This window comes from Pecten maximus, chromosome 8 (assembly GCF_902652985.1).
Source record: "Pecten maximus chromosome 8, xPecMax1.1, whole genome shotgun sequence".
NCBI classification, from domain to species: Eukaryota; Metazoa; Mollusca; class Bivalvia; order Pectinida; family Pectinidae; genus Pecten; species Pecten maximus.
In genome coordinates, this window is record NC_047022.1 from 8,165,368 (window position 1) to 8,177,223 (window position 11,856).

General features: G+C 36.6%; 1 protein-coding gene across 2 annotated transcripts; it reads right to left on the bottom strand.

Annotated features, from left to right (window-relative positions):
- Positions 1 to 2,400: 2,400 nt before the first annotated feature.
- Positions 2,401 to 6,077, bottom strand: LOC117333261 (piggyBac transposable element-derived protein 4-like). Of its 2 annotated transcripts, XM_033892476.1 has the most exons (5): positions 5,201 to 6,077; positions 4,356 to 4,663; positions 3,536 to 3,784; positions 2,850 to 3,084; positions 2,401 to 2,819 (listed from the first exon to the last, which is right to left on the bottom strand). In XM_033892476.1, exons 1-5 carry the CDS (start codon positions 5,911 to 5,913, stop codon positions 2,471 to 2,473), a joined length of 1,854 nt encoding a protein of 617 aa, XP_033748367.1. In that variant the 5' UTR covers positions 5,914 to 6,077; the 3' UTR covers positions 2,401 to 2,470. The 2 variants fall into 2 exon arrangements, with proteins under 2 accessions (XP_033748367.1, XP_033748366.1); XM_033892475.1 differs by having other exon boundaries at positions 2,401 to 3,084.
- Positions 6,078 to 11,856: the final 5,779 nt, after the last annotated feature.

The following is an 11,856-nucleotide window of genomic DNA, read 5'->3' on the forward strand; positions in this document are numbered from 1 at the left end:
GTGTAGTTGTCAGCACATATCAGCATGTTGTATATGCATTTAATGATGAAACACTGTAAAATGTTATTTTAAGATTGTTTAAAAAAAACACACTAATAATTTTGTAGTATTTAGTACTGTTCAGACAGGTCATTACATATAATAATGTGAAGAATGAAGCAGCACGACGTCAGATTCAATTTCAAGAAATTTAAAATGTTTCTATACTAAGCTGATGTTTACATGTAATATTCATGACTCGTGTGATCAGATTGTCAGTTATTGTGCTGTATATATATATATATATACTGTACATGTATTGGTATACAAACTGTCACACAAACAAACAGTATATTTTAAGTTCAATTAAATGCATCGATACATTGAAAGGTCGCACTCAATAATTAGAAAGTTTGTCTGGAATTTTCAAATCCCAAGCTCGCCAGTCTCAAGTGGTCATTGTGTTTCCTCTCCTGTTACAGAAATTTATAGTAGAAGTGTTTTCGGTACACATGCATGAAAAGTACATGTAGGAATACAGTTTTCACTGATAAACCTACAATTTATTTTTTTATGTATCCTTTTCAATTTTATTAATTGTATTGCCGAATATAACGAGTCCCACAATGCCAAGTTTTAGTATTTCCATAAATTCTGCGAGTCCTAGCAAATATTTATGTGTACAAACTACACGACGTGGGACTCTTAGATCTGTCACTCACATTTTGATGTTATTGACTGTTGATAACCCTTTGTCATAATTTGCATTGAGATAGACACAGGTTCGATTCCTGTCAGAGCACGAGTGTCCCAGCAGGAATCGAGAGAAACAAGGATCATCAATTATTAGTCCTTCAACGAAACTTTTTGAATGACCCTATATACATTACCCAGTGAATTAATTTTTGTTTTTAATTTTAATGGATGTGAGGAAAACATCACATTATTGACGACAATAAAAATACCAAAGTATTTGTCAGATCTCGTTTATAATACTACATCATAGTAATGCCGACATCATCCATTCATGTTTATAATGAGAGTTTTCTCTGGTCCAAGCAACACACATAGTTATTTTGACAAAGAGATGTCAATTTAACATCAGACAAGTTATGAGTTTATCAAACCATCAAACATCTGGTATACAGCAGGTGTCAGAGGAAACTCGGATTACAGTCTACACAATGAAATATACATGTGATTATTTTAATGTCTGGAACTACGATTTCTGGTTTATAGGAAGACATTACATTGAGAAAGTGAGATGTAATAGTGACTTTGGGGAAATACCCCAAGTTTCCTCTGACCCCAGCACCAGACATAAGACATTTTGACAAACAAATGTCTACATCAGACATTTTTAGCAGTTTCAAAGTTCCAGTAGTTTTATTTTGAAGTTTCACTTTGTCACTTATAGTTATATTTTATGTTTGCACTTATTGGTTAGTGCAATATCTTGGAAAATCATTTCAAAGTTCATTTTTGCAGAAAATTTGTATTCGCATGACACCCAAGACTGCGAGTTCAATTTCTACCAAGGTGTACGCCAATTTCTGAAAAGAAACCTGGTACAAATGTAAACTGGTCATATTACTAAGTATGGTAGCAACTCCTAGCATGCTTCAGAAGATTTTCCTCCAGAAAATTTAATTTTACTTTCTTCTTGGAACTCGAAACTGGAAGTCATAATTTATATCATCAAATCAAAGCTGTTGATATGATGTAAATCATTACAACATACACCAATATGTATGTTAACTAAGTCTATGATTACAAAAAAATGACAAAGCCATGGAATAACAGAACAAGCTTTTATATTCAACATGTTTTTGTTAGTATCATTTGATGAATACCACAAATAAACAATCCAAGAATAACATAACAAATAAACAATGCAAATATTCAAAAATGAACCGGATTATTGTGTGCACCTTATCACATGAATGTAGCAATATGGCTTTAAATCTAATCTGCACAATTTTTCTAAATCAATTAAAATTTTAATTAAGAAAAATCTTGTCGCTCCGTTTAATTATTTTAATATGTTGCAAAACTCTATTTTAATATGATTTTTCGGAGAAAAAATTCTCTAAAAAATACTTAAATCTAGAGTTAACTTTATAAAATTGAAAATGACTCTGTATACATGTGATGATATAAATCCTTATACTTATTGACCTCAAAGTACATTTAACAATGAAAATTGGCCTAACTTCTGGTTCAAGTGGTATATAATTGCTTGCTCGGTTATTATAATATCCTGTTTATTATAATATTTTTCTTTGGAAAATAGAATATCATAATAAGCGGTCTCCACTGTAACATGAAAATATTCAACTACAGTACAGTTCAAATACTGTACAAGTTATAAATACTGGATATTGTCATTGATATTGAAAATCATGAATGTGACAGATTTCCAACATTTCAAAATAAATTTACAAACAATCTCAATTATATATGATATATATGTAAGTACAGGTCTTGGTGTCTACTCTTCCTGTGTGACAGGGACTAAATCCTTGTGAAATGGTTCAAAGCACAAAACGCACAGGTTTACCCCACATTGTCGGCATCCAAAACTCGATTCCTTCCTGATTTTCACCTTTCCACACTGGCGACACCTGTTCACCTTTACCTTAACTGGCATATGAGAATAGGAAAGACCTGCCACATCATGCTGTATCACACGTCGTCGTTTTCTGACAGAACGTGTATCACCAATTAACTGTTTACATAGCCTTTCTCTGAATTCCAGCTGGGTAAGATGCTTCACTCTGCCAGTTCTGGTTTTCCTCTGGTGACTTGGAGACTCCTTCATAAGAATGAAAGAATTCACAAGGGCTGTATCAAGCAAGAAGAAGAAAACATACTTCCACCATTTGTAGCACTTTCTGGCACAGGTGTACTGCATACGGAGTTGATCAGCTCTATCCACAGCATTCATATTGTCGCCGTACATTTTCACAACAGAAGGGGCCAGTTGAACTCTCTCACTACCATCTTTATTTTTGCGACGCACCTCATGTAGTGTAGTAGGGTCTGCATTTGTCGACAGAAATGTCACTGGCTTGTTGTCAAACCAGACACTGGCCACCAGGTTTCCTGTAAACACAACATACATCATGTAACTTATATAATAGAGGTATATTAGCTTCATCAGCAGATTATCAATAATTATTTTACTATGAAGTGATAAACCAATGTATTAGTTACAATTATAATGGACGCAGCCGACATAAATTGCCGCTACATTTATATAGCAGTACATATATTTGAATCAAGTTATTCAAGAATAATTTCAAATAGATTACAGTATGGTTTATGATATGAATGCAACTTGCACAATACAGTAACCTGAGGGATATTGTATTAAATAAAGTTATATTGATAATATATCCCAGTACTGTATAATGTATTTAAATTGTAGGTACTAATTTGCTACATTTTCACAAGTTACTTTACAGACATAATAGTATTTATTATCCGAGCAAACACAAATTGAATAAGCAATAAGTTGAAACCAATCTGAATATTCCTGGCACTTTATAATTACCTGATTGCAGCATTGTGAAGTCTCCCTTTTTTTTAACATTCTCCTTACTGATACCAGACGGGAACCCCTTTCTATTGATTCGACATGTTCCACATGCATAGAGACCATCCTTTAGCAAGTCAGAAAACAGCTGGGGACTGGAGAAGAAATTGTCAACATATACGTGGCGACTGCTACCAACAATGTCTCTGGTCAGGTCGGTCACAACTCGAGCAGCAAGTCCAACTTCTCTCTTGCCTTGTTCATTTCCTGAAAATGGTTGGTAAAATGCCTTTATTGGTACATGTATAATATAATATAAACTTTATTTATTTTACAACAATTGCGAAACAAGTTAATAACTGATATTAATCACTATTGTTGGCCCAGATGGAAGCGCGCGAGGGGTCTTACTGTTGGAGGAAACCGGAGTACCCGGGGAAAACCCACGTGGTCGGGCAGGTGACCCCATACCTTTTCACGTCTGATCTTGGAATCGAACCCCGGCCGCATAGGTGAAAGGCCAGTGTGTTACCACTGAGCCACCCGACCACCATGGTACTTGTACTGTACAATGTATCTAGGTATTATGTTATAACTGACAATGTTCAGTGTTATATAATTTTGGTAAAATAATAAGACTATCAAATTAATTTGCATGATGATCTTGAGTCAATGTATAAGACAATATATGTCAATATGTTTTATTCCTGAATAATTAAGATTTAAGTCATTAAACAATTACAAAATATAGTGAAGTGGAGTTTTATTTATGATGGATGCAACAGAGGCATATCTATTGGACTGGAGCAACATGGAACATCATGCTGAATAAACATACCTGCTCTTCCGGTGTAAATCTGGAGTTTGTTGACATAGCCATTGGTGGAATCCGCCCGCTCCCACACCTTGATCCCAAACTTAACCGGCTTGGCTGGCATATACTGCTTAAAACTAAGCCTCCCCTTGTATGCAATCATAGCCTCATCTATAGCACAGTCCTGGTGTAACGTGTACTGGGATGCTATAGTGCCTTGGATGGTATCTAAGACTGGCCTGACATGATGGAGCTTGTCGTGACCGTCGCTGCCTTTGGGGGGATTTGTCGTGGAGTCATTCAGATGAAAATACTGTGCGAGTTTCTCAAATCTACAAGTCAAGACACCCGAAACTGTAGGACAAACCTTAGAAATGTATTGGTTTAAAAACAAAAGAATAAAAGAAACTACAAAATATATACTATAAATTGATAAATTCACCATTTGTCATCTTGTTTGAAAAAATTATTACAGCAAGTGTTAAATACTTGGTCATTTTCCACATTTAAATCTGTACCCAGCATATAGGCCTATAGATTTTACTTTTATAACTGATTAAATTCACAAAATTAAGTTAAAATTTGAATAAGAATTTTATAACTTTGCTTTAACATTTTAGATGTTTGTTTGTAAACATCCTAGTCAAGAAATAATTACAAGTTGTTTCCACTTCAAGTAGGATAGGCTATTTACCACATAAGTTACATAACTAAATGATTAACTTGAAAAGAAATATGGTCACAATTTCAACCATTAGGGCTCCAATGAAGTTTATATTGCTCATCACTAAAACAAAATACTGTCATACATGTAGAGTCTACATTTGTACTGTACATTTTGTAAATTAAATACAAGTAATTTGATTTACCTGAGTCTGGTCATTATGGTAGGCAAAGATGTTTGAAACATCCAATCAGATGACCAGTACATCTTTGCAGTTGGCAGGTCCAGCAGTGACATAAAAATCACAATCCCCAAGAAGGTCTTGATCTCGGTGGGCGAAGTTGCCTGCCACGAGCTGTCTGCCTTTTCCCGGATCCGCTTAGCAGCATAGGTGTTGGTCTGCTGGGCTAGCTTGTCGTACAAGGATTCAGGGAAAATCAGGTGAAAGAAATCCAGCTCTTTCTTCTCAGCATCCAGTGCGGTAGTAGGGCCAGCTATATCCTCGAAATCCTTCACACGTATAGGTTTCAGATCAGCTGTCCAGCGGCGATCGTTGTGGGCGTGTCCAGCATCTCCACCTCCGCGGTCTACGAGGCCCGCTAGCGGGATGATATCGGCGAGTGGAATGTCATCATCACTCTCAGAGTCCAGCTCAGACAATTCCAGATCGGATCCACCGATATTGTTGTCTAATTCTTGGGTCCCAGCCCCTTCTTCATCGTCTGATTCAGTATCAGCATTCACAGTCAATGCACTCGCCGCCATGTTGTTTACATTGGTGATGACATTCCATAACATTTCCCGGGAAATTCGAACAAATTGGGTCACATGACGAAAATTGTGTACTTTTCGCCTATCAAAATCTTTGTTATGAACCGAGGGATTCATTTTTTTGTGTAAATTTATTGGATAATTCATCTGTCGTCTGCTACAGCCAGCTAATCATAAATTAGATAACATAACATCCCTTGTCGTGTGTATACGACAACGGGGATGAGACGTCACATTTTCCTGTCGTCTGTATACGACAACGGGGACCAGGAAGCACGTTTTTCTGTCGTCTGTATACGACAACGGTACGGAAAGAGATTGGTCTGAAATCCAAGATGGCCGCCATATCCGCCATCTTAAAAAACACATTTTAAACTTCTTCTCCAGTTCCACTGGTGCCATTGAGCTGGAAATTGGTGAGGATGTTAAGGAAGGAGGGCCAACAAAGTGTTGTTAATTTTTCGGCCTCGTAAAAACTTTGACATGGCAGCAATGGCGGCCATTTTGTAACATGATTGCGCAATCATGGTTTTCCTGAACAACACCTATTTCAAACTTCTCAAATTCCACTGGTGGGATTCAGCTCTAACTTACCAGAAATTATCCTTAGATGGTCCAGACCAAGTGTTATTATTTATCGGGCCGGTCAGAAATCCAAGATGGCCACCATGGCCAACAGTGCCACTATATACTTGCTACAGAGAATGCATACTACAATAATATAAGGGTTTTAATTTAGAGTCAGATGACCGTTAAGGCCCCTGGGCCTCTTGTTTAAAAATTATATCATGTACCTCCTTCAGGGATAGTGCAAAGGATTTTATCTGATCCTGAGTAATCGTATTCCTCTGACTGCGGATTCGTGGGTCATATGAAGTAGTTGACGGGATGTCATCATTATGTTTCAGACTGCTGTATCTATCATATAAGGAGAAAATATTTGATACAAGTTTTGTATACATTTGATACTATGCCTACTGTAATCTCAGAAATATATTTATCAGAAAGAAATAATCAAACAAAACTACTTACCAAGTGTATCCTGAGAAATACTAGGGTAAATTATTGCACCACAAAGTCATTCAGAATTGATCCAGCATGTACAATGTAACATAAAAGAATGATACTTTCAAAATTTATTGATATTATTTTTATCAGTTTTCCAGACATCCAATGAAGGTGGTTCTTTTCCTGTGTGTAGTCTAGGAATTGGCAGATTTCCACATGTATATATATGAGTTCTGGGATATGATTTTTTGTTGAATCAAACTTACTTGGCCTTCACTACTTTCAGCTTTTTAACTGGTACAGGATTATCGTGCAGGTGAGGCCTTTTTGCCCAAGTGTTTTCACCATCAGTTACAGCAGATTTCTACTCAAAGTTTTCTAACTCGTACAATGCAGCAAAAAACATGGCAACATGCACCATCTGCCCTGTAAACATGTAACATTGGAGGAATATTGAATTGATCTTTGTATATGCAAGTTAACACTTTTGGAAATTATATAGATGTCAGTTTCGGTTAATTATACTTGTTCTTAAAGCTTTATTCGTAATGTTTCTTTAAATGGCATTTAAATTTTCATTCAGTATGTTATGAATTTATTTGTATTAAATATACGTATAGATTCTACTGTATAAAAGGTTTTTACGTTGCAATAAATGTTAATTGATAATTAGGGCTTATATTTAATGTATTGTATTTTGACAACACAGGATACTTGAGAAAAAATTTTGGAAGAAAAAAAGATTTTTTTTTTGTTTGAAATATGATCAACTTTGAAAAATAAGAGAGCAAGCCTCAGACTTTTTTAATTTCTGAAACTGAATATAGTAAAAAGGAAATAATTTTTTAAAAGTCAAAAAAAGGGATAAGGAGAAATTTGAAATAAGGTGAGAGAAGGCCTGAGATCAAAGTTCATTGTTTTATTTTATAAGACTGAAAGTGGTTGACATTAGCTTACTCTCCTGTGCATGTACAGTATGCTGTCTTGACCTCACTATGTGTCTTATCAATCATAATCCAGAGATCATAATACTTCTTGTTTAGGTATGTTGTTTCTCTCTGTGTTGGTTTACATTTAGCTTTAAATAAACAAACAGGATGTGACTTCAGCTCATTGAACAAAAGCTCCTCTGTGTGACCGTCAATAAAGAGTCTGTAATCTTCACAAGATTTGTATGCTTTGAGTTTCTTTTTTTCATAATGTGCTTTGCTGTTGACAAGGTAATTGAATAGATCGTACAGAGAAAAATCAGGTATATCTGAAAAAATTGTAGAATAACCAGGTGCTGTTAATGGATTGTCGAAAGGACAACCAGCAGATCGGATTTTATCTAACAAAACCGTAGTGTCATCTTTACACGATAGACAGTCTGGGTCGACCGGTAGATCGAGTGTTTGTACTGCTTGGCACAGGTTTACAAGCTTATTCCTTAAAATAGCAGTTACAGATATACCTCTCCTTGATGGATCATTCTTTATCTCTGGTACTTTCAGTGAAGTAAATTGTGATATCGACATTTTATCATGATTCAATTTGCCGACAAGATTTGTTTACATTGGATACGCGGTGGAATGTCGGGTGTCACGTGACTTCCGCGATTCGGATTATCGCCCCTGAATTACAATGGCGGCTTATGCAAATGGTCTATTGTGTTGATGTCGGAGTATTTTCATACAAATACCGTAAACGACCTTGACCTTTACAATGGGTATTATCGGACAGCTTAGCCAATTATCGGACAAAAAATTACTTTAAAAAAATATCTTTTCGGACATTTTCAGTTCAAGATATCATCACGAAATTGAATATATTATATTTAGAGCAGCATTGAATCATATTGATGTACAATAAATTTCAGTTAAATAAAAAACAATATTCAAAATAATGGTTTTACTTGAGCCCTCCCTCAGCGTCATCACTTCCGGTGCAAAACACGAGGTTCACTCCAGAAAAGCGTGCAGATGTGACTGACGGAGCTGATCCATGATCACAGAGGCATCAGACTCGTGGCATCGGAATTCTAAATTACACCGCTTCTCGGGTCCTAGCTTGCGGTTTCTAATTTTAGGTTTGAGCCGCACACCAACAGAATCGTCTACATAACCAGCTCTTATTATGGAGGCCAAAACTTTTGCATCTTGACGTCTAAGGTACCCAGCTGTCCTGCCGTTCGTTTTAATAGATGAGGCATTTAAGTCATACTTGTTGTACTTGTCTAGATTCACCGCATATATCTCATTAACAGTAAGTGAGCGGGAGCCATAATGGTGCATTTCCACCGCATAAACAGACATTGTCTTTACTGTCTTCATAGTGATATAGATCTACAAAAACGTAAACAAATGAGAATAATGATATTGTTTTTGCATCTGTGGTCTAATAATGACAAAATCGTCAAGGTTTTCAATTATGACAGTCGCTTTTATCTTTGCATAAGTAGAGATTAACAGCTGATTAAAATAACTTCATTAAGGCCGAGTTAAAAAATTCAACCTTTAAATTTATACTTGGATATTATTTAGTTGTGATAGTTTTATTTTTTGATGAAATAATTATTTAAGAAAATGTAGACACTTATTTGGATTGCGGAGAAAAGTGAAAGTGAAAATTGTACATTGTGTAAAGTTAATATCAATGTCCATATTAAATAACTTAATTGTCTGTTCCAATATCTAGGTGACCAAAATACTTGAGATAGTGAGTGACAAATATCATGCCGCCTTGTACAAAAAATGATCATCTTACTACGCTCAAAAATATATATTAACTATCGCTGTCACATTGTTGTAACATTTACAAAGTATCAATTAGAATGTATTCATCTTTGATGAATTTTTATTTGAACATGAAATGGTAAATTATTGCCTTAATTATTGTTTTTCGGCTAGGGTACAAAGATATGTAGCAAGATTCATGGCTTGCATGTAGGACACAAGAATGCCTCGCCCTCCTTTACGGTGAAACCTAGAGGAAGACAATCGGCCCCACGCATCCATGCCTTGCAGCTGCCCTGCAGGTAGGGCGCATGATGAATTTTTATTTGAACATGAAATGGTAAATTATTGCCTTAATTATTGTTTTTCGGCTAGGGTACAAAGATATGTAGCAAGATTCATGGCTTGCATGTAGGACACAAGAATGCCTCGCCCTCCTTTACGGTGAAACCTAGAGGAAGACAATCGGCCCCACGCATCCATGCCTTGCAGCTGCCCTGCAGGTAGGGCGCAAGAATTGTACCTGCTGCCCCCATTGCATGATCGTAAGAGGCGACTGAATTTGGGATCTTATCTTTTCTCTTCTTTCTGAACAACTTTCTTCTTCCTAATGTCTCCCTTGACAATGCCTCACTTTTGGCCTTTGGTTGAGCGTTCGCCCCTGTGAGGAGGGCTTTGGGCCCTGTCCCCTAGCCGAGACATACCAGAGTCTTTAAAAATGGTAGTTGCTACTCCTTGCTTAGCGCTCAGCATATTAGGAGTGGGACGACTGGTTCGCCCGTTGTCAGTATAATGTGACCGGGTGAGGTGTGCTGCTGGGTGTCTTCGGCAGTATGCTTCAGTGAGGTAGCACTATAAATCGGCAAAAGTTCCGGCCTATTACAAGGAGACTTGACACGAACATACCGCAGCCTCCCAAAACAAACATACGCACTCACCACATGCATGCATGTCGCACGCACGGGAGGCCGTCCTTAAATGACCTTAGCTGTTAATAGGACGTTAAACAAAATAAACCAAACCAAACCAAACCATGCCTTGCAGTGGTCGCAACTGACCCACAACCTGTCCAACCCCTCCCGGTCATCCTCAAGGAAGCTTCCACCATAATGAGTGCACTCCGCGTCATCATCTCGCTCTAAGGTGACGTCATTTCTTCTCTTTTTCTTGCTTGCTGTTTTCTTCTTTCGCTCTCCTGCCTTTCTTTTTCTCTCTTCGTTCTCTTTTTTCTTTCCTCTGACAACTTTCCTGTTTTCCTTATAGACTTCCTCTTTCTTCTTCTTTCTCTCCTGCTCCTCCGCCTGCTGTAACCATTCATCTTCCGTCAATGCTCTTGCACATATGATGACCTTCTTTTTCTCGTTGTAGAGACCGCCTCCTTTGCCTTCTCCAGCAAATTACTTACACTGCTATTAAGCACTTGGTCCACTGCACTGAGGCCGAGGGGTCACCTGATGATAGGGGAAATCTCTGGAGATTCCGGAATGAGACCCTTCGGGTCAGATGACCTAAAATGTATATACAGGGACTAGTCCATGTATATTGTGTGTGTTCATGATGGTGTGTACATTTTACTTTTAGTTCAGATATGTTTATAACATGTATATAAGTATAATACATGTCACGTATTGGTAAATAGAATATACACAAAAACTGACAAAATACAGGTTTCATATTACATTAATTCCACCCATTACATTCATTCATTTACACTAAATTAAGATTAATTATAATTAAGGAAGCATGGAAAATACCAGTTATTGAAATTAAAATTAAATCGATCAACATCAAGCAATATTGATTCTGCCTTCATTGAAACATATATTTTACATGCAACATAAATGTTATAGTGTGTATACCGTCAGGTATATAGTCTTTCCAGACCAGGTAAATCACACAAAATGGGATTATGATTGTTATTTTGTTGAAAGGTGTGAGAACACAGCCGAGGAATCTGGCACAAGGAGTCCAGCTGTTCTGGGCATGGCCAAAGGGCATTAAGCTTAATTAAGGGTTTACCTGTACAGGTACTATACTAGTCATACATGGCTACCCCTCCCCTAAACACTCATGTAATTATATATAATCAGTCCCCAATCTAATTTTTATCGTATGTACCTAATAAGTGTATAAATGAGTTTCCCCGTTAAAATTATTGATTATTATTGAGAAATAAAAATACTGGTTTGCAAGTTTATATAATTGTATAATAAGACTTTCGAGATAAAATTATAAATGTTTTTAAAATCCATTTTTAAAACACAAATTTGTGAGTTTACCTGTCGTTTTGATAAGTGTCACCAAGCTGTGTGTATTAGAGTATGGGTCAAATCCAAGTGTCAAACATTATAGTTACAGTCATGCTAGA